Here is a 24,497-nt window from a genome sequence, read left to right as displayed (position 1 = left end):
GTATGTCAATGTGTGTGTGTGTGTGTGTGTGTGTGTGTGTGTGTGTGTGTGTGTGTGTGTGTGTGTGTGTGTGTGTGTGTGTGTGTGTGTGTGTGTGTGTGTGTGTGTGTGTATGTAGCTATTGATCTATGTAAGAGTGTGTATTTCCGGTAATGCAACATATTCATGAATTTGTTTTAGTGGCTCAGGGCACTGATAAACTAATCTATAATTACATTGATAGATATATTAGTTAAAGAATGTTGAGGTGGTCAGGAATGAATATTGTGAAAATGCACCACAACTCCCCGGCCGGTCTATCCAGTACATTAACTCATCTGCATGTCATGCGACAGCAGTCAGTTGGAATGTAAAAGGTAGAGCTGCCAACGTAAGCGCTTTAAGAAAACAGAGAGCGAATCAGAAGGACAACCTGCTCTCAGTCTCGCTTCCTCACGGCCTGCGAGCCGTGCGAGCCGTGCGACAGACCCCCTCTCCACCCTGACCCCGTCCCCCTCTACACCCTGAGAGGCCGTCCCAACGTGAGCCACAGGGCAGGCCGTGTTGCCAGATTTGGCCAAATTTCTCGCCCAAACTGGGAACACTGCAAGGCCGCCATTGTGGCGCTGCGCTCGGAGCCGTGGAACCACCAGACAGCTTTAATTAGCACGCCCCCCCACCCCACAAAGCCCTCTCCCCCCCAGTGTTCCCCTCGTTCCTGGGTCGGGGGCCGCATGCTCACGGCGTCTTTATCTGATCCCACACAGAGGGGGCGGGGCCGACAGGGTGCTGGACGCCCCGCCGCTGACAATGCTTTTGTTTCAGTAAAATAAACCGGTGGGCGGAGCGGGCAGCGGCAGAAAGAAGAGGGCAGAGAACACGCTGTTCGCTTGTTCTGCCCTGCTGCACCAACCGGGGGGGTGGAGCACGTCCTCGGGGGGGGGGGGGGGGGGGGCTCTTCCCCAGCCCACCCCCCAGGGTTCCCGGGGGGGGTCCTTGTGGTGTTTTTGACAAGGGACTAAATCGTTGATTCCATCCTGTGTGTAAACTCTGCTGTGGTCTGAACTCCGGTCTGAAGGCTCTATGAGCGGCGGGAGGTCTGTCCTCCCCCCGCCTCACTTACCCCCGACAGGCGGCTATGTGCCAAACATGTCGTCGCCCGATCGGACGGAGCTGCGGATTGGGAAGCAAACCACGACCCCGCATCCATCTCTCGAGACCAGCCGGGAATCCCGGTACTAATGACATCAGGGGATCAGAAGGGAGACCAAGGGTCCAGCGGGTCAGAACAGAGACCAGGGGGTCAGAAGAAAGACCAAGGTCAGAAGGGAGACCAAGGGTCCAGCGGGTCGGAAGAGAGATCAGGGGTTCAGAAGAGAGACCTGCTGGTCTCTCCTCTGACCCGGCTGTCTCTGGTTTCTCTTCTTACCCCCTGGTCTCTCTTCTGACCCTCTGGTCTCTCTCCTGACCCCCTGGTCTCTCTTCTGACCCTCTGGTCTCTCTTCTGACCCCCTGGTCTCTCTTCTGACCCTCTGGTCTCTCTTCTGACATGCTGGTATTTCCTCTGACCCCCTGGTCTCTCTGCTGACCCGCTGGACCCCTGGTCTCTATTCTGACATGCTGGTCTCTCTTCTGACATGGTGGTCTCTCTTCTCAACCGCTGATCTCTCTTTTGACCCCCTAGTCTCTCTTCTGAGACACTTGTCTCTGGTCTCTCTTCTGACATGCTGGTCTCTCTTCTGACCCCCTGGTCTCTCTTCTGACCCCTGGTCTCTCTTCTGGCCCGCTGGACCCTTGGTCTCCCTTCTGACCCCCTCGGTCCCTCTTCTAATTTAAAGGCTGATTTTTTGGTTTGTTTTTTGGTTAAGCAGGTTTTAAATGTGGATTTGGATTTGAAAAGACAAGACTTGGTCTGACTTCTTATTTCCGTTATTAAATTATTAAACATTTGTTTTAATTTCTGCCTTCTATCAAAAAAAGCAAGTATGCCTCTGCCTCATAGGCGTTCAATTGAGTTTGCCTAACAGCTTGTAAGGGTTTAAAATATTTTTTAATTGCAATGTTATTACAATTACATTGTATTACAATGACAATTGTATCAGTTGCTTTATTTAGAGTGTAGGATATTAATTCACGTATTAGGTTTGATTGCTAAAGGCCCCATCTCCGTTCTTAAAGAACAAGCCATTTATTTATCTTCACAATAATATGCATGCTTAAAACCTGAAACGTAAAACGTGCATTAAAGGCCGACTTTACGCACTCAATAAAGGCAGCCAATTAATTATTAATTAGCATAAAGGAATGCAAAATATAATTGTCTAGATATTATAAGACTATAAAGAAAACAGAGAAATGTAAGCTTTTATAAAATATAACCGTCCACACCAAGATAACGAGGTAGATCATGTGCGTTGGTACAACGTCCATCGTAACAAATAGTGCCAATAGTTCCCACAAAAAACGAACCGTTTCGTTCACCCAAAACAATTTCCAGGCCTTCATTTAAAGCATACATTCACGTAACGACTGGACTGAGAGTGAACGTTGACAACCTACACCGTAGAGCAGGTGATCCGGAAGACTGCGAATGCGTGGATGATCGTGTTGAGGTGACTGCGACTGGATGCATCTCCTTATGGTTAACCGGCCAGGACCCCATCACCGATTTAAAATGTTTTGCCTCTATGTGTGTGTGTGTGTGTGTGTGTGTGTGTGTGTGTGTGTGTGTGTGTGTGTGTGTGTGTGTGTGTGTGTGTGTGTGTGTGCGTGTGCGTGCGTGCGTGCGTGCGTGCGTGCGTGCATGTATGTATGTATGGATGGATGGATGGATGGATGGATGGATGGATGGATTTATGTATGTATGTATCCCCCATTCTGCGTTCCTCATAAACATTTCTTCCTTAGGCCTATACTAATTAAGAAGTTTTTCCGTGCCCTCTGGGGGGCTAGGGTCGGAGGGGGCATTCATATATGGCTTGTTCAACCCTTTCAGACTGTACTTGTGATTAAGGCCGATACAAATACAATTGAATTGAATTGAACCGTAAAACGGTAAGGAGTGAAATTATGAGGTTTCGCTTACCGACGCAGTCGTTGGCCTCGCGGGCGGTGGCGCGCTGCCAGGGCCGGTCGTAGTGGAACGGCTTACATCGGTCGCACTCCGGCCCCGCCGTGTGGTGCTTGCACTCGCACACCAGGTTCCCGTCACGGTCCCGGACGCACTTGGACGCGTGGCCGTTGCACTTGCAGCGGCCGCCCACCTGCAGGTCCGACACAGCGTAAAAGTACGAGTCGCGCGCCAGCTCCGAGTCGTCCTCATTCTCGTCCCCGAGCGTGTGTAGCCGGCTGAACGTCACCTTGACGTCCGTGGCCGTCACCCAGTCCTGCAGCACCGGCGAGTTGTCGAAGTCGTGCGCCGAGGGTCTGCCGTCCAGCGTGCTGAAGGCGATCAGCCCCCCGGTCAGCGGGTGCCGGTCGGTGTGGGAGTCGGTGCAGATGGCCTCCTGCTCGTTCTGCTTGGTGATGCTCGCCTTGTTCTGCCGCCCGAACATCTTCTTACACTGCGTGGAGTAGAACTGGAACGGCACCCAGGACTTGCCGTAGTCCATGGACTTGAAGATGGCCATGGACTCGGGCCGCGGCGAGCAGAACTGGAGGCTCACGTACGTCACCTCGAACTTCTTCCCCAGCGACAGCGTGAGCGTGACATTGTGCGGGAACTGCACGAAGTTCTCGGAGCGCCAGCAGGTCAGGTTGTGCGGGTTGTTAAGGTCAGTGAGGTAGGCCGGCGGGTGCGCCTTCTTGGGATCCTCCGCGTCGCACGTGTGGCACTCCCGCGTCCTCTCCTCCTCCTCCTCCTCTTCCTCCTCTTCCGCCTCTTCCTCCTCGGGGCCCTTCTCCGCCGCCACGCAGTAGCGCGCAGCGGGGCTCCCGCAGGTGCTGGACACGCGCACGTCCTTGCCGAACGCGGAGTTGACGAAGTCCGGGATGCAGCGGCGGGGGGTCCCGTTCTCGTCGTAGCAGGGGTCCGGTGGAGAGGACTGAGCGGCGAACATGCTGAGGCCGTAGCCGCCGCGCGCCGCCCTGCCAAGCAGCACCGCCGTCACCAACGGAACCCAGAGCCGCCACACGGAGAGCATCTCGGACCACCGTCTTCCGGTCCCGAGGAAGATGGGAAGAGATTAGATATTAATATAGAAATTAAACCGCCGCGGCTTGAACATTTGAGTTTAAAAATATGAAAAACGAGCGACTTATATTTTTCAACAACAACGAATGCAATCATTGAGTCATTAGTAAGTAGAGCGAGATTCCATCAGAGTAAAGCATTCACATTTAAAGATCCAAAAGTAATATAATATAATAATATAACTTACGAGGAAACTCCAAGAGAAACACTGCCTCCGAGTCACAGTTCAAACCGAAAAGAAAGTGAAGAAACTACAAAACCCGTTCCGTTCACACTCTTTCGGATTAACTCTTCTGAATTAAATCTCCTTAAAAAAAATCCAAAATATGGATGATGGCAAAGCACCAACTGGTAGTGCGTCTCCTCACTCAGTCACACCTCTGGCACCTCCAGCGACTGCTGTCCCATCCCCTCTCTGCCTCCCTCCCCTCTCCGCGCTCCCTCCCCTCTCCGCGATACCTCTCTGCGCGTCCTCCCCTCTCTGCGCGTCCTCCCCTCTCGGCGCGTCCTCCCCTCTCTGCGCTCCCTCCCCTCTCTGCGCTCCCTCTCTGCGCGTCCTCCCCTCTCTGCGCTCCCTCGCTGCGCGTCCTTCCGCAGCCCGGCTAGCCTCCCAGAGAGCGTGTGGACATAGAGTGGAAACAGCGCCGCTTGCCGGCCAACTCCGGTCATTACACCTCCCTGCGCCCTATCGTCTGTATAGTATTTGTTAGTATTGAACGTAACAAAGTACGGCAATTAATAAAATATATTTTAACCAATAAACAAGGGTGGTCAATTTAGGAACAGGCCTTTGTTAACATAGGCTGGACCTGTAGGTCTGTCTCTCGGGCACTGATTACGCACAACACGTCACGTTACCAGGGCGGCATATGGTCTGCCAAAGGTACAGGCGCAGGTTATGAATGCGCCATGCTGAACTATTCAGATGAATGCTGTGCATTATCTCCTTCTGTTTATTGTGATACGCATGAGGTAGACTACTGAAGCCCAACTGACAACCGGTTTGATAACCAAAACAAATGGGAGATAGCGGAATCGGAACAGAGCGTTGAGAAATGAGGTCCTACAAATGCGACGTTCAAAAGTTAAGTATCAAAACCAAATGTACTCCTGAAGTGTATATCTGTGGTGAATCAAAGGTCAGTGGAATAATTTAAACCAATCAGGACACCTGAGTGTAGCACTGATGGAATAATGAAATATTACTTTGCATATGAAAGCCTGTTAAAGCCCAGAGGGGAATGTAATAGCTGGGATCTGAACCAGGGTCCTACCTCACACACCGAGTACCAACGTATCAAACATTATTTTACGAATTTGAATTAATCAATTAAATTGTTTAGGGTTTTGAATTGCATTAACCTAATATACATTCAAGATATTCATTATAGTATGGAGGTTAAGAAAAGTCTCTTTCTAGTTTTCTACTGCTTGTGTTCATAAGGTTTATCCTCTTGTGTCTTCAGGTCAAACACCAGGGTTATGCTGAAGTATCTTCTAACACCATTTAGTCTCCAGCAGCCTGCCCAGACAACAGTTAGCAGTCCTGAAATAAAATGTAGATTTAGGGCGTTTAGACACTGTTATCCAAAGCGACTTACAATAAGTACATTTGTAAGAAGAAAGAGAAACAACAATATATCTCTGTTGGTACCTTAAGGATGTTCATAGAACCAAGTGCCAAGCAGTAACACTCACTAGGTTGACCCATTCCCCGTAGACACCAGAGATAGCTAGGATAAGGTGCTACATAATGCTACTGTTGCTATGGGGGGGGGGTTGCTATGCAGTGTCGTGGACAAGACATCTCCGAACAAGTCTGCAAAAAACAGCTCAGAGTGATTCTTTATGAATCTTTAGGAGGTCCCAGAAACACACCGACATGAGGACAATGGGGGGCGTCGACCGACACACAGCAGCCAATCAGGGAGAGTAATGAAGTCAAGGAGGAAGAGCAGGCAGTCCATCTCAAGGGTGGCAGATATTAACCACACACACACACACACACACACACACACACACACACACACACACACACACACACACACACACACACACACACACACACACACACACACACACACACACACACACACACACACACACAGACACAAGCTTGCACGCATGCACCCTCACACATGCATACAGTCTCACACACACATAGACACACCCAGGCAGACATACACACACAAAGGCACAACCACACACATTCACACACACACACACACACACACACACACACACACACACACACACACACACACACACACACACACACACACACACACACACACACACACACACACACACACACACACACACACACAACCCATACACTTGCTGTCGGATGTGGTTCTCTCTGTACCCTGTCGGTGAACAATAATCTGTGGTTGTAAGTATATAGGTAACCTCCCAGCCTGTCACCCTGTGAACAGGTCTGATCTCTGCTCTCCTCAGCGCTGGGATCTGTTCATTCATGTGTGAACTCATCTGAGGCGTAAGAGGGACGGAAACACATGAAATGGAGAAGCAGAGTCCTCTCTTCTTCTGCTTTCAACCGCTCCTCTCCGGCCACCGTGTCGACAGCCCGTGACTCACGTCTGGAGGAAGCGATGACTCGGGGGCTTCGGGCTCGCTGTGAACATTAAGTCTCTGCATCGCTGGCCGACGGCAGGAAGGACCGCGCTGAAGGAAACAGGTTATTTTGGTGCGACGGACATAAGGATAAGTTGTTGTGTTCAGAGCTTGCACTGCACTCGCTCTGCCTATTCTGCCCAGAGCAGGGTTTGGATCCCAGTCTAGGTTCAGGTCTGGGTCTGGGTCTGGATCTGGTTCAGGGTCTGGGTCTGGGTCTGGGCCTAGGTCAGGGTCTGGGCACCCAGCCTACGGGCCATGTGAGATGGAGCTGAGCTCGTGCACAGAGGACCGGATCCACCATGCCCTCCAGCGGTGCCTTGCGGGCCTGCACCGCGACGCCCCCAACCAGGACTTCTGGAACGGTGAGTCTCGGACCTCGAGGTGAGGAGAGAAAAGCGATTGCTCATCTTTCAACAGACTATACATACCTGGAGCAATGCATGCAGCAATGAAGGAATGAATGAGTGAAATGAATGCTGAGCGACTAACAAACAAACCCCAGCACTGCATGTCGGGCTCGACCGTTGCTAATCTGCTGTTGCAACACAACACCCAAATGGGAATCGAAAGCTCTGTGACAGGAAGACACGCTGACAACAGCAGAGACAGAGGGGTGTGCGGCTGTGTAGTTGTGTGTGTACATGCATGTGTGTAAATGTGTGTTCACGTGTCTGGGCTTCCGTGCGTGTGCCTCCGTGTGTGTGTGTGTGTACATGTGTCTGTGTGTATGTTTGTGTGTGCAAGTGTCTGTGTGTACATGTGTCTGTGCTCCCATGTGTGTCTCTGTTTGTGCATGTATGTGTCTATGCTTTCATGTGTGTGTGCCTCCATGCGTGTGTCTATGTGTGCACATGTGTGTGTAACCCCTGTGTGTGTCTGTGTGTGTGTGTGTGTGTGCGTGTGTGTGTAACCCCTGTGTGTGTCTGTGTGTGTGTGTGTGTGTGTGTGTGTGTGTGCGTGTGTGTGTAACCCCTGTGTATGTGCACATGTGTGTGTGTAACCTCTCTATGTGTTTGTACATGCGTGTGTAACCCCTCTGTGTGTGTGTGTGTGTACATGTGTGTGTACATTTGTGTGTAACCCCTCTGTGTGTGTGTGTATGTCCATGTGTGTGCGTGTACATGCGTGTGTAACCCTGTGTGTGTGTGTGTGTGTGTGTGTGTGTGTGTGTGTGTGTGTGTGTGTGTGTGTGTGTGTGTGTGTCCATGTGTGTGTGTGTGTCCATGTTTGTGTGTGTCCAGCCGGTCTGAGTCTGAACCGTTGGGGTCTGGAGGAGCTTCTGAGAAGGGAGGAGAAGAACTCAGTGATCCTGCTGCAGCACCTCCTCACCAAGACCCAGGAGGTAACACCACCCAAACACCACCCTAAAAACACCACCCTAACACCACCACCCTAACCCCACCTCTCTAACACCACCCTAACACCACCACCCTAAAACCACCTCCCTAACACCACCTTAACACCACCACTCCAATACCACCTTCCTAACACCACCACCCTAACACCACCTCCCTAACACCACCTCCCTAACACCACCCTAACACCACCTCCGTAACACCACCTCTCTAACACCACCCTAACACCACCACCCTAACACCACCTTAACACCACCACCCTAACACCACCCTAAATCCACCACCCTAACACCACCCTAACACCACCTCCCTAACACCACCCTAACACCACCTGAACACCACCTCCCTAACACCACCACCACACCATCCCCCCCCTAACACCCCCACCCTGCAGCACCTCCTCACTAAGCCCCTGGAGGTGAGGGGGTCCCCTCAACACCTAACCAACAGCCCCCTCTATCTACGGGTTGGATGTTAGAGAACATCCAACCCGTAGATACATAACCTCAATGAACCTCATTAACATTTTGCACTTTTGCACTTTCTAAGTTATGCATATTCTTATACCTTTATTATTAAATGATATTTTAAAAGATTGTCCTTTTTACTAGAATGTAAGTGGCAGCTCACTGGGATGTAACTGGAAGGTGACTGGGAGGTACCTGGGATGTAACTTTGAGGTAGCTGGGAGGTATCTGGGAAATGAGCAGGAGTTGACTGGTAGCAGTAAGTGGTCTGTATCTCCAGGTGTTGGAGTCCAGTCAGTATGAGCTGGTGGTGCCTCTGACCCTGCTGTTCTCCTCCACCCTCCTCGAGGTGAGCCTCCTCCCTCACCCCCACCCCCATATTACACCAACATGTACAATAAAAGTACTTTTATTTTGTAATTCTTTGTTTGCATCCTGCTCACAGAGATAAACCGGCATTTCATTTTGGTTCTTCATTTAAATAGGCTACTGTGCATTTTATTCTTGAATATTTGCTGACATTCAATTCATACACATTTAAATACAAATATATATATTTATGAAGGTGATAATAAACATCCTTTATTTTTATGTATTTTATGTTAATATTTATTTAATTTTATTTTGAAAGGTGTATTAGCTAACCACTTCCTGTGCTCCCCCAGACCTCCCATTGGGTTCCAGAAGGTTCAGTTCTCCAGAAAGCCTACAGCCTGTTCCACAGCTTCCTGTCGTGGCCCCAGCCCTGCAGCTTGGCCTCCAGGCGGCTGCTGAAGGTGCTCTCCACGGAGCTCCGCGCTCCAGGTAACGATCAGACCTCACACTCAGCCAGCAGGTGGTCGACCTCATCGTGACCGCAAGTCAGCCCAGGTCATCAGGACTCAGTTCCTCACAGCTGTACCCGGTACACCTGCTGGTATACGTGCAAATGTTGATCAGGTTAAAACGGAAAATGGAAGAACTTGTGGTCACAATGAGGTACACTGTAGCTCATAGTGACAAATTCCTCCATTTTCCAAATCTTCCATTATTAGTTCCAACCAGATAAACATCTCCATGTAAAATATCAGTTCCTCAAGGGTGAAAATATGCAAATATCTCTGCTTGAATATCTACCTATCTGGATATTTATATCTCATTAGTCAGCGTTCTCCTGCGACCCTATATGCATCACACAAGCCCGATGGGCTCTTGACCTAAGGTTGGGAACCCAAGGGAACCTTAGTTCCCAACAATCTTTGATCCCCTTTCCAACGGAAGGGGATCAAAGAGCCCCAGTGACCACACGGCAGACATGAATTCACACTCTCTGACCCCGTAAACACCCGTTACAGAGACTCACACGTTACCAATTACAATTACAATTCTGTCATTGTGTGTATTGGTTAATACACACAATGACACACCGGCAGAGTCAACCATGCAAGGTGACAGCAAGGGTTAGGGTTAGTGTCTTGCTCAGGGACACATCAACACTCAGCTAGGAGGTGCTGGGGATCGAACTAGCAACCTTTCGGTTACAAGACAACTGCTCTATCTCCTGAGCTAAGCCAACCAAGGGGCCATATGTTATAGACTGAGACCAGAGTCCTAACATGTGGTGCATGGATGAATTCATGTGTGTGTCTCCAGGTATCTCTTTTCAGAGGCTGGTGAGAGAAGAGCAGTGGCTGAATTCAGGGAACCACCACGCTAAGACCATGTGAGATATGAGATCAGTGTGTGTGTGTGTGTGTGTGTATGTGTGACTACCTAGTGTGTGTGTGTGTGTGTAGTGTGACTAACTAGTGTGTGTGTGTGTGTGTGTGTGTGTGTGTGTGTGTGTGTGTGTGTGTGTGTGTGTGTGTGTGTGTGTGTGTGTGTGTGTGTGTGTGTGTGTGTGTGTGGTGTACCACATGCCTGTGTGTGTCCATGTTCATTTGTATTTGTGGGTGTGTGTGTGTTGAATCATTCCAACACATGCGTGGATGTTCTGTATACTTTTTTCTATGTTTGTGTGGGTTCTCTTTGTTTGAACACATGGCGGTGTGTGTATGTGTGTGTGTGTGTGTGTCTGTGTGTGTGTGTGTGCAGCACGGTGCTGCTGGGTGGCGGGGGGGAGGCTGGGCCCCCAGATGTCCGGGCCCTCTCCGACCACCTCCAGCGGGGGGGGATGACCCCGCGGGCCGCCGCTGTCCACCTTGTCTCCCACGCCGTCCGGGCGTCGCTAGGCAACGCGTATGCCCCGCGGCGGCTCCAAGCTGCGCTGCAGGTGAGCTGACTGCTCCATGCCTGGTCACCTCTATGACCTTGACCCCTAGGACTGGTCTCATCTCTCTCTCCTCTCTCTCCTCTATCCTCTCCTCTCTCTCCCCTCTCTCCCCTCTCTCCTCTCCCTCCTCTCTCTCCCTGACCACCAGAACTGGGTGTTGCTTGACGTTTGTCTATTGATCTTCTGTGAGCGATGGTTCTCCTCTTTCTTTCTTCTCTTTCTATATCTGGTTGTGTGATGTAATGTGTTGGAGCAGAGTGTTTTTTCTTGTCCAGTGAATGTTCCAGATGATTAGTGTCTCTGGATAGGTTCTTGTTCTTAAATAGAACTTAAACCTTAAATGGGGAATTCGAGTGTACAGCTTCAAACCAGTGCTGTGCTCTCTCTCTCTCTCTCTCTCTCTCTCTCTCTCTCTCTCTCTCTCTCTCTCTCTCTCTCTCTCTCTCTCTCCTCAGGCCAGAGGAGATGAGGAGCTGCAGGAGGTGCTCGCCGTGGTGACGGACAGCATGGAGACGGCCGCGTCCTCAGGGGCACAGCCTGAGACCGCCAGGCGGGCTCTCATGGGGCAGATGGAGCAGCTAGCCCAGAGCCTCGGGCTAGGTAGCTCCCAGGCTAACGGCGGCGAGGTCAGCAAAGGGTCGCCTCGCAGCGCCGATAACCTCTCAGGAGAAGGGGACGAAGGTGAGGATGATGAAGAACGGGATGAGTTCTGCAATATGTAACAAAGTTGGAGACGAAGCTGCTTCGGTTATTTTATGCATTTCAAGGCTCTTGTTGAGGATTTAGGTTGGTTACCAAGGTATCACTCGGTCCCAGTTACAGCCAATCAGAAAGAGCCGTTGCATTTGCTCGAAGTTTGCTCGCCGAGAGTCGCGAGTGAACATTCCTAGAATACTTTGAACAGAGGATGAGACGGTGTTCTGCTGAACTCCTCCTCCTTCTCCTCCTGCTGTCTGCATGGAATAGCAGGAGGCGGTGAACCTAACAAAAGTCACGTCACTCAATGTCAACTGAGGGTTTGATTGTTTCTACAGGTCCTGAGGATGTGCTCCAGCTGCCGTTTGCCAAATGCCACGTGTGTCCCTGGGAGAAAGACAACTTTGGTAATGAGACCACGTTTCTTCTCTCCAGATACAGATTAGATTAGACTCTACAGACACTGGTTGATCATTGAGGAAAGGATTTGTTCAGCTCAAGCCAGAAGTTGAAGTAAATGTCATTAGGAAGCAGACAGGGTTAGGGCCTCTTGCTAGAGGACTGCGGACAGTGGGGAACAAACCCAGAACATTCTGGCTGAGACCCCCTGTTACTTCACTTAGCACTACTACAGATAGTTACAGTGCTGAGCTGTAGAGCAGATCAGGTTATTCTCTGTCTCTTCTGCTTAGACAGCTTTCCGTCCTTTAGTAAAAGTGCATCTCCTCTTCCTCCAGATAATCTGAGCTCCATCCTGGCCAACGTTGTCCACCACGACCTGGGGCCCGACCTCTACTACGACTCAGAGGAGGAGCAGGAGGAGGAGGAGGGGGAGGAGGAGGAGGAGGGGGGGAGGAACGGAACGGACGACACAGCGGTCCGAGGGGAACCGGCTGAAACCGGCCGGAGCAAGAAGGAGGCCCGGCCGAACCGGTTCTCAAGCGGCTCCTCGTCCTCCCGGGATTCGGGGCTGTCCTCCAGCTGGTCTGTCCCGTCGCGCTCGCCCCGGTCGTCGGGCGTTGACAGCGACCTCACCGGGGAGGTCGTCGTGGAGACGGATGACGGCTCTGCCTCCGGCGCGGTGGCGGCGGATCGAAGGAAGCCCAAGAAGAAGTCTCATTCGCTGCTTAGGGTGGAGCGACTGTCCCTGATGTTCAAGACCCCTCGCAGCCCCACGGCTGGCCGCCGGCCAATCAGCACGGGGGCCGACGGGACCCTCGGGGCCGATCCGCCCAACAGCCCCCGCTTCAAACGCTCCAAGTCCCTCCCCCGCCAGGTCAGTGACACGCTTAGGTCACATCTTAATGCATTACAACTCTATTTATCTTATTATTACATTAACATTTACAATCAGGCCCCTTCGCCGACGCTTTTATCTGAAGAAAGAGAAACAACATTATATCTCTGTGGGTACTGTAAGGATGTTCACAGAACCAAGTGCGAAGCACTGACACTCACTAGGTTAACCCATTCCCCGTATACAACACAGATAGCTAGGATAAGACACTACACAATGCTAGGTACTATGGTAAGTGCCAGGACGTACAACATACAGTAAGTGTGTGGGAGGGATTATGATTCTCCACCCTGAGTCGACCCCCGGTGAGACTAACCCGTGTTCAGGTGCGCAACCCCCCCCGCAGCCCCCGCACCCCCCCCGCCCCCCCGCCGGGGGACCGTCCCGTGTGTGTCCGGCGCCGCCCCATCCTGAGCTGCGATGAGGCAGAGGGGGAGGAGCCCCCGAGCCACACCCTGGTGCGGGTGGTGGTGCTGGGGGGCGACCGGGAGCTGGGGCGCCTGGCCCGGGCGTACGGCCGCCTGCAGCGCAGCGAGCGCAGGACCCCCAGGCTCACCCGGAGGTGCCGGCTCCAATTCTTCTTCGTCCCGGCCCGGAGGCCGATGGGGGAGGGGCCCGCGCCGGGCGACGGCCCGACGGAGGCTCCGCCCCGGGCCACGCCCACCTCGGTGAGGACGGGGGCAGTGGGAGGAGCATATGCTGTTGTCATGGAGATAAGGGTTGTGACGTTATCCTTGTACACTGAGCTCTGTTCCATCGGTGTTCGACATAAACGTGTTGGATTAGATCAGAACACTGATCACCTTCAATCAGTCATGAACAGGATTCAATGCTAACTCAATGGGTAAAGGGGGGTGTCATAAATATTTGGCCTAGAAAAGCCCTTTGAGACTACAATGGTGATTAAGGGCTATACAAATAAAATTGAATAAAATTGAATTGAATTGAATTAAACCGGATTTAGTCCTAAACCGGATTCAATGCTTAACTTAAACTATTCCTAAACATCAGTAATTCAGTTTTACGTTATATGATCCCGTTCAATTCTGATTTGCCAATAAAGAAAATTAAACCTTTGGATCCAACCGCCCCCCCCCCCCCAACTGAGCCCCCCCCGGTCTCTGCCCCCCAGGATCCCCCCGGACCCCCCCAGCAGGAGGCCTCCACCGACATGGCCCACCTCCTGGGGCTCATGGACCCCTGGTACCAGCGCAGCGTCCTGAGCCTCCTCAGCCTGTCCTCCACCATCCTGTACCAGGTAGACCACGTAGACCAGGATCTGAACCAGGTAGACCACGTCCTGAACCTGGTAGACCACGTCCTGTACCTGGTAGACCACGTCCAGGACAGGACCTGGTCTACCTGTACTGGGTAGACCAGGTCCTGTACCAGGTAGACCGGGTAGACCAGGTCCTGTACCAGGTAGACCAGGTAGACTACGTCCTGTACCGGTTAGACCAGGTAGACCAGGTCCTGTGGCAGGTAGACCAGTTAGACCAGGTAGACCAAGTCCTGTACCAGGTAGACCAGGTCCTGTACCAGGTAGACCAGGTAGACCAGGTCCTGTGGCAGGTAGACCAGTTAGACCAGGTAGACCAGGTCCTGTACCAGGTAGACCAGTAAGACCAGGTAGACCAGGTCCTGTACCAGGGAGACCAGGTAGACCAGGTCCTGTACCAGTTAGACCAGGTCCTGTACCAGGTAGACCAGGTCCTGTACCAGGTAGACCAGGTCCTGTACCAGTTAGACCAGGTAGACCAGGTCCTGTACCAGGTAGACCAGGTCCTGTACCAGTTAGACCAGGCCCTGTACCAGTTAGACCAGGTCCTGTACCAGGTAGATCGGTTCCTGTACCAGGTAGACCAGGTAGACCAAGTCCTGTACAAGTTAGACCAGGTCCTGTACCAGTTAGACCAGGTCATGTACCAGGTAGACCAGGTCCTGTACCAGGTAGACCAGGTAGACCAGTTCCTGTAGTTCCTATAAGTTACTTTAAATTTCAGGTAGCTTGAGGAGACCATGCTTCCTGAAATCAACACCTATCACAATGCCTGCGAAATGTACCAGGTGGTATATAATATGAACACCTAGTACTTACTAGTACTAAATAGTACTAACTAACTAAGTTACTCGAGAGCAACTAAATGGTATCGTTAGACCACCTACTTCTGAAACCCTCAGAGTATAGTCTTTTTATGTGATGCGTTGTGATGTTTACGGTTTTGTGTGTTCCGTTTCCTAGACTACAGCGACCACAGACGATGAGGTCACAGGAAGCAGCAGCATGGATCGTCTCCCCCTATTGGCTGACCTGCTGCTGTACTACTGTAGACATGCCCACCAGCCAGCCCTGCTGCAGCTCTACAGGGCAGAGGTCAGAGGGCAGACACACACACATACACACACACACACACACACACACACACACACACACACACACACACACACACACACACACACACACACACACACACACACACACACACACACACACACACACACACACACACCTGCATTCTTCACACTACACATGCATTTAACACATGCATACACACACACACACACACACACACACACACACACACACACACACACACACACACACACACACACACACACACACACACACACACACACACACACACACACACACACACACGCAAACACACCTCAGCTGTAAAGATCCACATTGTTTATACATACTGTCAACTAGTTCTTCCAAATCCTCCACCGTTGTGTTTCAAAATAAGAGCGTTGAATTTTCCAAATTGGTCTTCACCGAAATCCTTTCACAACACCATCTACACACACCTGGTCCCTTGAGGGTGACTGGAGCCCTGAGGGTGACTGGACCCCTGAGTGTGACTGGACCCCTGAGGGTGACTGGACCCCTGAGGGTGACTGGACCCCTGAGTGTGACTGGACCCCTGAGGGTGACTGGACCCCTGAGTGTGACTGGACCTCTGAGTGTGACTGGACCCCTGAGTGTGACTGGACCCCTGAGGGTGACTGGACCTCTGAGTGTGACTGGACCCCTGAGTGTGACTGGACCCCTGAGTGTGACTGGACCCCTGAGTGTGACTGGACCCCTGAGGGTGACTGGACCCCTGAGAGTGACTGGTCCACTGAGGGTGACTGATCTTTCTGTGTTCTGCGTTGCTGGTCCCAGTTGACGCTGGCGGGGGGGGGCCGGGTCAGGGAGGTGTTCCTCTACTCTCTGGAGCTGGGAAACACGGCCGGAACCCGGGCGGTGCGGGCCATGGGTCAGTCCCACGCACACACACACACACACACACACACACACACACACACACACACACACACACACACACACACACACACACACACACACACACACACACACACACACACACACACACACCACTCCCTCCCCCAATGCAGCTGTGTGACATGCGTCCCTCTCAGGCGCGGCCAGCAAGCGGTTCGGTATCGACGGCGACCGGGAGGCGGTCCCACTGACACTGGGCGTGGTCTACAACCAGGTAACCCTCACTTCCTGTGACTCGCCCCTTCCATCCTGCTCTCTGATTGGACGGCAGTGCTCACGATGGTCACATGTCTCCTGTCCCACCAGGTGTCTGTGGGGGGGAGGGGCCGCTGGACGGATGCGGGGGAGGTGGTCTGCACCTCAATCAACCTCCACAAGGCCTGCAGGAGGCCGGAGCTGGTCGGTACGGGACGCTGTCACATGACCCTCACATGATCATCACATGACTATCACATGACCGTCACATGACCATCATATCCAAATCACATGACCGTCACATGATAATCACATGACCGTCATATGATCATCACATGACCGTAAGATGACCGTCACATGACCGTCACTTGACTGTCACATGACCACCAGAGGGATCAGTGGGGGTCTCAGGGTCTGGTATATTTCGGAATGGACGGATGAAACACCTTTATCTCGTATCTGATCTGATTTAATTTTACTATAATTGACCTAATCTAATCTAGTTCGATCCGATCTTCTCAAACCAATGTAACCCGCTCTACTCCAGACCTTGGGGTGGAGAACCTCCTGCTGAGCATGACCGAGGTCCTGAAGAGGCAGTCAACCCGCTCCAAGATGGCGGTCAACCGGGTGAGAGCAACTAATCCCTGATCACTCGTCACTCATCAATCATCCCCTCAGAGTGACAGTGATCTAACCCCCCCCCCCTCCGGGCTGTGCCCCCCAGCTGTGTGTGTCTGAGGTGCGGGTGGACCGGGTGTGTGTGAGGGGCCGCGGCGGGACCACCTTCGCCGTCTGCCTGGACCAGGATGAGAAGAGGATCATTCAGGGGGTCAGCAGGTACAGACCCACCGTCTCCCCCTCTCTCTATCGCTCTGCCTCTCTCTCTCTCTCTCTCTCTGTCTATTGCTCTGCCTCTCTCTCTCTTTAGAGAGAGGGATAGACCCATTGAGTACGTCTCTCTCTCTCTCTTTCTCTCTCTCACTATCGACCTGCCTCTCTCTCTCTCTTTATTTCTCTGTCTCCCTCTCTGTCTCTGTCTCTGTCTCTCTCTCTCTCTCTCTCTCTCTCTCTCTCTCTCTCTCTCTCTCTCTCTCTCTCTCTCTCTCGCTCTCTCACTCTCACTCTCTCAATCCCTCCCTCTCTCTCTCTCCCTCCCTCCATCCCTCCCTCCCTCCCTCCCTCTCTCTCTCTCTCTCTCTCTCTCTCTCTCTCTCTCTCTCAAGAGAGAGAGAGAGAGAGAGAGAGAGTGAGAGAGAGAGAGAGAGAGGGTTTTCCCCCAGATGGCGCTGTGTGTTTAGCGAGTTTTTCCTGAACCCTTCCAGGTGCGACGTCTCCCTCTGCTGTAAACCAGGAAGCAGCACTGACTGGCTGTCCCACCGGCCACTCCCGGGCCGCGTCAGACCCCTTCACCCCGCCTACTGCTCCATGCTCTGCCTCCCCGTCAACTCCTTCACTGCCTCCCCCCACTGACCCCCCCTACCCCCTGCCGGCCGGGGACGCCTCGGACACCGCTGACCGCCCGGAACACCGTGGACCGTCCGGAACACACCGGACGTTCCTGGAGAACAAGGAACACTCAGAACATCCTGGGAAGGACCGAGAAGGCTCCAGAAAGATCTGGAACGGAACCACACTGGAGAACGTTAGTGTCTGCTGCCAGTCGGTGCTCCGAGGTTCTGGTCGAGTGTTGTTGGAAGTTCATAGTTGGTAGGTGAGAAGAACTTCATGGAGAACATTGGAACGTTCTTGGGAGTTCTGTAGTGTTGGGTTGGAGCTCAGGTCCACTGGGATCCCCTGCTCCTCACCCTCACACTCAGGGAGAGGAAGGTTACCACACCGTAAGCAGTGTTACACTCTAATCTGTCAGTTTAAACTGGACTTCAATCCGTTACTCTCCTCTTCATCATGGACTTCGGTATATTTTGCTTTAAGTCATCGGTCTACAAACAAAGAGCCTCGATAAACCTTATTGCCTTCAGAGACATCCCATAATATGCCGTTCATTTCATCTGATTCTGGTCAGCTATATTTGCAGCAAAAGATTTTTTTGTTTGAACAACCGAATGACAGACAAGATTCATTAATACAAGATGCAAAATGTACATTTCGTAATATAAAAGCTAAATTATGTTTAAATTTTAAAGATATAAGGACTAAGCCGTCAAGTGATGTTAAAACAATTTAATGTAATGTATTAATAAAGAGGAGAATAGATTTAAGTACTTAACCGTGAGAAGTGGTTTAGGTGTATTTCAAACCGCTAGGGGGCGCTGTTCAGCTACAACCATGAAACGGTTGTACAGAGTCTGATTTCCGAGAAGATACACATACATACGCGCAAATCTTTTGAAACAAATCAAAACATTCCCTAAACTGACCGTTTCATAAAACGAACATGATAATGTGTGTCAAAGTTTCTTAATCTTAATTAACACTTCATACGTGGCTTCAAACTATTATTTCAGTAATGGACTACAGAGGGTGACATGGTTCAGGGATATAAATTATAAATAAGGTACAATAATTATGCAATATTTAACCAGATTCATGTTTCTTCAGCGCATACAGAATTATGACGTTATATTTTACTAGTTAAATGAAGATTTCAAATGGCTATAATTTATCATCATTTGGTGTTCACATAATGGCTACTGACTGTATAAATAAATAATTATTATTGTACATTTTTCACTATGAAGATTAAAATACTTTATAAAATAAGAATAAATCATCCCTACTTCCCGATTCTATTCTGTTCATCCATGACTCCATTCACACCATGAGACCTTCGCCACGCCAGACCATAATACCTGTCATGTTTACTCTGTAGTCCAGCTGGACTTCCTGCACCAAAGCGGAACTCATGCATCCGGTCCCGTAACGACTTTACGCCCATCCATCATCAATCCCCTGCTCTCAGGGGCCCTCCCCGCCCCGCGGTGTCGCTGTAGACGCACGTCCTGTCTGCGGTGCACACCCAGTACGCACACACAAGCGCAACAGGTGTAACTTCTTCACTAGCAACGATACCTGCAGCGCACAGTAATACATTCACCACCACTTTCCTTTGGGTCAGAATGAACCGCGGACGGTGAGGAGTTTTGGTGCGGATGCAGAAGTTAACCCGGTAATGTACTTTCACTTCTCTGGAACTTTGAGCGGGTTCACCTGAGACCAGACAGCTGGCAGGCGGTCCTTCTGCCCCGGGGGCCGGGTCTGCACGGAGATGGAAACCTCCGCAAAGCTCTGATCCAACCCTCAGAAAAAACGCTTCTAAACTCAGATGCACTGCTTTGTATATATGTATTTACCTTTTTGTAATAAGCAGTTTAATATACTACAATTTGGGTTACCCCTCACAACCAGATAAAGTATAGCTAACGTAGCATATTATTATTCTGTTGAATCAAATCATGTTGCACATTCATTTCAAGTATTTATAATCTATATTATTTTATAAGCTGAATCAGATCAATGTAGTACAATATTTACATGTTCAAAGTAAACATCCAACATGTAATACCATGTGACCTGAACACATGAACACATGAACATATCTCCTTCTGTTCTCTATGAAGCTGTAGTCACCAAGCCTCATGTGATCGCTGACTCAGACAAGCAGCCCGGCAGCAGCCAGAGACAACCAGCCAGCCAGCAGCCAGGCAACCAGACAACCAGCCAGCCAGCCAGCCAGCAGCCAGCCAGCAGCCAGACAACCCTATAGCCCACAGCCCCCAGCGCTCTATCCCCCCCAGCTCCCAGCATGAAGCCCCCCCAGCAGGTTGACATCCGGGCGGCGCTCCTCCTGTCCTCCTCCTTCCACTTCCTGTGCAGCGTGGGGCAGGGCTGCTTGCTGCCGTTCCTCACGCTCTACCTCCGGCGCCTGGGCCTGGGCGCTGCCGCCACCGGGGGCGTCATGGCGACCCGCCACCTGACCACATTGCTCTGGAGCCCGCTGGCTGGAGCGCTGACCCGGCGCTACGACAAGAGGCGGCTGGCGGCGGTGCTCTCCCTGGTGGGCTCGGCCGCCATGGCTCTGCTGATCCCCTTCATCCCCCCCCTCGACGGCCGCGCTCTGGGTGGCCGCTGCAACGCCACTGCGGCTAGCATTGGTTCTAGTGTTAGCATTAGCCCCGGTGCTAGCTTTAGCCCCGGCGTTAGCGTTAGCATTAGCCATGGTGTTAGGTCTAGCATTAGCCCCGGCAGTCGCATTAGCCCCGGTGCTAGCATTGGCCCTGGAGTTAGCGTTAGCATTAGCCCTGGTGTTAGCGTTAGCCCGACCGCCTTCCCCGCGCCCCAGCCGCTCTCCAGCTCCTCGGTGGGAGGGGTCCCCCCCAGCGCCCTGCCTGCCGCGGGGCCGCTGAGCAACGCCCCCTCTGAGGGTCAGCTGGCGGCCAACGGTACGCTGGGGGGGGCAGGGAGTGGCAACAAGTCGGTCGTCAACGGGCACCGGCCGGAGAGGGGGGCCCCGGGCCCTGCCCTGAGCCACCGGTCGCTTGACGTCCCGGAGCCCAGCGGGGGCTGGAGGGGGGTGGGGGGGGCAGGGGGTGAGGAGGACAGGGGCTTCCTGAGCGGGCTGAAGGGCGTGGCAGCGCGGCAGCAGCTCCTCCTGCTGCTTCTGATGGGCGTGGTTGCGTGGGAGCTGCTTGCGGCGCCGCTGGCCTGGGCGGTGGAGGACGGTCTCCACGACTACCTGGACGCGGTGGACGCCGCAGATCGTCACGGCAACGCGCCCACCTGGGGCCGGCTGGGCGCGGCACTCGGCGCCGGGGGGGCGGGGATCCTGGTGAGCCGGCTGCCCTGCTTCCTGGTGGGCGATCACGTGACCCGCGGCGCCACCCACTTCTTCCTCTACGCTGCGCTGGCCGCGCCCACGCTGATGGTGGGCTCCGCCCTCCTGCCGCTTCTGCACCTGGACAGGAAGCGGGCGCGCGGGGGCGGGCTCATGAGGGCCCTGCGGCTGGTCGGGGGCCGCCCCGGGGGCCCGCTCTGTGCTGCCGTTGCCCTGCTGGGCGCCGCGGGCGGCGCCGCGCTTGAAGACTTCCTGCTGTGGGTCATGGAGGACGCGGGCGCGGGCGAGCTGCACATGGGCGTGGGCGTGGCTCTGGGCTCACTGAGCGAGGCAGCCTTCCCCCTCCTGCTGGGCCTGTGCTCGCGGCCCCCTGGCCCCTGGGGGCCCCTGATGGCCGGGGCGGGGGCCCTGGCTCTGACGTGCCTGTACTGCTCCTTCCTGTGGGGCCCCTGGGCCGCGCTACCCGCCCAGCTGCTGCGGGGCCTCGGCGCGGGGACCCTGTGGTGGGGGGTCGGGGCGCAGGCGGAGGAGGTGGGGGCAGGGGGGGCGGGGCTTGGCGTGCGGCGGGTGTACGGCTGGCTGTGCGCCGGGCTGGGGGCAGTCCTCGGGTCCCTGGGGGCGGGGTTTGTGGCAGAGCGGTGGGGGGTGCGCTGGCTGCTGCGGGGCGTGGCCCTGGGCGTGGCCGCGTGCTGCGTGCTCCTCCCCCTGCTCCGGTGGCGGACACCGCAGCAGCGCCGCATCAACTACTCCCGCCTCCTGGCGGCGGACGAGAGCGAGGACAGCGGCTCGGAGGAAGAGCCGGAGACGGACTGGCTGGACCGCGCCCTGGAGGTGGACCGCGCCCTGGAGGCGAACCTCGCCCTCCAAGACCATGCCCTCAAAGGGGATCGGCACCGGCAGAACCTCTCTGAGAGGAGGGGCCACCTCTGAGAGGAGGGGCCACCTCTGAGAGGAGGGGCCACCTCTGAGAGGAGGGGCCACCTCTGAGAGGAGGGGCCACCTCTGGGAGGAGGGGCCACCTCTGGGAGGAGGGGCCACCTCTGGGAGGAGGGGCCACCTTTGGGAGGAGGGGCCACCTCTGGGAGGAAGGGCCACCTCTGGGAGGAAGGGCCACCTCTGAGAGGAGGAGACACCTCTGGGAGGGGAATTAGGATAACTGTCATGTTACTGCTTTCTGACAATGAATGTGATTCTGTGGGTTTCATAGTAAAAATAAAAACGTAATTATCTATCTTTTAATATTTATTTTATTCCAGCTCATGTCGGTCATGCTGCTCGTCTCGGCTGCGGCCCATGTGAACTGGAGACTTATGGCACGTTGCCACTGCAGGGTGCAGTATGGTTCTGTTTGCAAAGGTGCGGTACGGATTGCGTTTCCACCGCCAAAAGTGGACGTGACTCGGACTGAGCCGTACTCATTTTGCCCTCGTCTTCAGTACTCCTCCGTTGGGGTACTGAGACGCCTGAAAGGGTGCCGGAAAATTCGAGCTACACACCCCCTCCGTTGATTGGTCGACAGAATCATCACTTCCGGGCTACGTGGGGATAAAAACAAACAAACAGTAGCCTCGAGGTATTATTCTTTCCATGATAGCTCTTGGTTTAATGTGTCGCGTTCAACTTTTCCATTGTTTTTATTGAGCAGGCTACACTGTGTCGTGCTGCTATGATGTCACGATGTTTACGTAGCTGCCGCAGCGATCGACATCCAGCCTACCATAAAGGGTACTGTCGGCGGTCGAAATGCGACCTCGAAACTGAGCTGGGCCCCGTTTCCCGAAAGCGTCGTTAGCCTAAGTGGATCGTGAAGTGCGTCGAAAGGGCATCGTAGAGTTTTCACCGCGTTTCCCGAAAGCATCGTGGGGAACGAACGTCTTGAAAACGCTCGTAGCTAACGAGTACTCCAGGGGTGCTCGTAGGTACTCGTAGGACGCTAAGAGCATCGTCAGCTATAGCCTCAGTGGCGACACCATCGGACATTCCGTCTATTGGATGCGTTTTATTAAAACGCATTGCGCCTTTATGATCTTAGTTTGGTAATTAATAAAGATTATTAATTAATTTATTAATAAAGATGTTAAAATGGCCAAAATAAAACGGGACAGTCCAGAAAATGTTTGCGCAGGCAGGGCACTCAAAATGTGTGAGAGAAAGTGGGGGGATTTGTGCAGACTGACATAGGCTACTCATAAAACGTAGCATAAAATAATGTAAAAAAATAAATAAATTAAAACAATTAAAAAAAATAAAAAATAAAAAGAATTATAGAAAACAAGCAAAGGAGCAGGCAAAAGGCTGGGATGAAGGCTGGGATGAATGTTTAGTGACATGAGGGAGGGTGGAGGGGGTTAAAAAAAAGTCTCAATCACTCTTCGACGCGCAAGAAAACCAGCCGCGTAGTTATGAGGGAGGCCGTCCTCACACCGATCTTCCTCATCATCATCGTCCTCAACGTCCTCCGGTTCAAGCAATGCCACCCCAGCCTTAGCTGCAATGTTGTGCAACATAGCCGTCACACAAATCACGGCGCATGACTTGGCTGGAGAAAACTGGAGCCCTCCGCCTGACTTGTGAAGGCATCTAAAGCGCAACTTCCACCTCCCGATGGTGCGCTCAACGATGCACCGGGCCAGACGGTGGGCTTCGTTGTATTCCTCATCAATACATACCTTACCCTATTTCCGGAGGGGCTTTTATAGCCAATCAAATTATCAATCAAGGAAACCCTTATGCGGAATCAGATTAAGTCGGCTCTCTTTGCTGTGCAAAGCATGTTTCAGAAATCAGCCCATTAAGATAAATGTAGTTGTCACACAAGCTATTTTTAATTTTTTTTCATATGGAATTATTTCAGGGGGGGAAATGCCGTGAAACGCACAGTGCATTCAGGATTAGGACTGATATATGTCGGTTTAAGCCTAATCAATTGTGTTTTAATGTCTTTAGCATTCATATAATTGCAGTCTATTTTTTTCGTAGGCTACTCTGCTGTTGTCCTTGATGGGGATATATTTTAACCCTTTTTAAAATAATTTTTCTGCGACATTCCTGCGTCTCCCCCTCCTACGGAGCCCATTTCAGCACCGTGTCAGTAGACAGTTACAATCCTACGACGTCGTGAGTGCAGCGAATGCGCGTTCACGTTAAGAGGAGTTTCGGGAAACGCTCCAAAGAAATTATCGATGGATCGCAAGATCCATCGGGAGAATGATCGTACGAGCGAAGATCCATCGTTATCGGGAAACGGGGCCCTGGGCTATACCGCCCCCTCCCTACCGGACTGAAGCGAACTGAACCGTACCGCACCCTGCAGTGAAACGCGGCATAAAGGGCTCTTTATGGTT

At 52.6% G+C, this 24,497-nt stretch overlaps 3 protein-coding genes across 3 annotated transcripts in view; 2 read left to right on the top strand and 1 right to left on the bottom strand.

Moving 5' to 3' along the window:
* ntn1b (netrin 1b) overlaps positions 1–4,576 on the bottom strand; it is a 38,815-nt gene extending 34,239 nt beyond the window's left edge. Inside the window, exons 1-2 of the mRNA XM_056583432.1 lie at positions 4,359–4,576; positions 3,065–4,134 (exon numbers count right to left, since the gene is read on the bottom strand). Coding sequence (XP_056439407.1) covers positions 3,065–4,121 — 1,057 coding nt within the window. The 5' untranslated portion in view covers positions 4,122–4,134; positions 4,359–4,576. The remainder of the gene's footprint in view (positions 1–3,064; positions 4,135–4,358) is intronic.
* Positions 4,577–6,329: 1,753 nt separating this feature from the next.
* On the top strand, positions 6,330–19,120 carry LOC130402145 (phosphoinositide 3-kinase regulatory subunit 5-like). The gene is made up of 18 exons (XM_056606275.1): positions 6,330–7,170; positions 8,050–8,150; positions 8,911–8,979; positions 9,296–9,434; positions 10,263–10,332; positions 10,704–10,881; positions 11,337–11,562; positions 11,916–11,984; positions 12,315–13,131; positions 13,221–13,542; positions 14,007–14,132; positions 15,117–15,248; positions 16,044–16,137; positions 16,301–16,377; positions 16,470–16,566; positions 16,906–16,988; positions 17,086–17,198; positions 17,684–19,120. The coding sequence occupies exons 1-18, from the start codon at positions 7,071–7,073 to the stop codon at positions 17,829–17,831; spliced, it is 2,961 nt and encodes a 986-aa protein (XP_056462250.1). The 5' UTR covers positions 6,330–7,070; the 3' UTR covers positions 17,832–19,120.
* A 173-nt stretch (positions 19,121–19,293) lies between these two features.
* Positions 19,294–23,423, top strand: mfsd6l (major facilitator superfamily domain containing 6-like). Its single transcript, XM_056606261.1, has 2 exons — positions 19,294–19,488; positions 19,940–23,423. Exon 2 carries the CDS (start codon positions 20,125–20,127, stop codon positions 22,081–22,083), a length of 1,959 nt encoding a protein of 652 aa, XP_056462236.1. The 5' UTR covers positions 19,294–19,488; positions 19,940–20,124; the 3' UTR covers positions 22,084–23,423.
* Positions 23,424–24,497: the final 1,074 nt, after the last annotated feature.

This window comes from Gadus chalcogrammus, chromosome 2 (genome assembly GCF_026213295.1).
Source record: "Gadus chalcogrammus isolate NIFS_2021 chromosome 2, NIFS_Gcha_1.0, whole genome shotgun sequence".
NCBI classification, from domain to species: Eukaryota; Metazoa; Chordata; class Actinopteri; order Gadiformes; family Gadidae; genus Gadus; species Gadus chalcogrammus.
Note: the sequence above shows the minus strand (reverse complement) of the source record. Positions and strands in the feature narration are given on the sequence as shown.

Bases quoted from the DNA above. Each gene is read 5' to 3' on its own strand.
- LOC130402145 (XM_056606275.1), top strand. From the start codon at position 7,071: ATGGAGCTGAGCTCGTGCACAGAGGACCGGATCCACCATGCCCTCCAG. The intron at 11,985-12,314 runs GTAATGAGACCA...CTCTTCCTCCAG, and splicing joins CTGGGAGAAAGACAACTTTG to ATAATCTGAGCTCCATCCTG. The intron at 13,132-13,220 runs GTAAGTGTGTGG...CCCCCCCCGCAG, and splicing joins GCCAGGACGTACAACATACA to CCCCCGCACCCCCCCCGCCC.
- mfsd6l (XM_056606261.1), top strand. From the start codon at position 20,125: ATGAAGCCCCCCCAGCAGGTTGACATCCGGGCGGCGCTCCTCCTGTCC.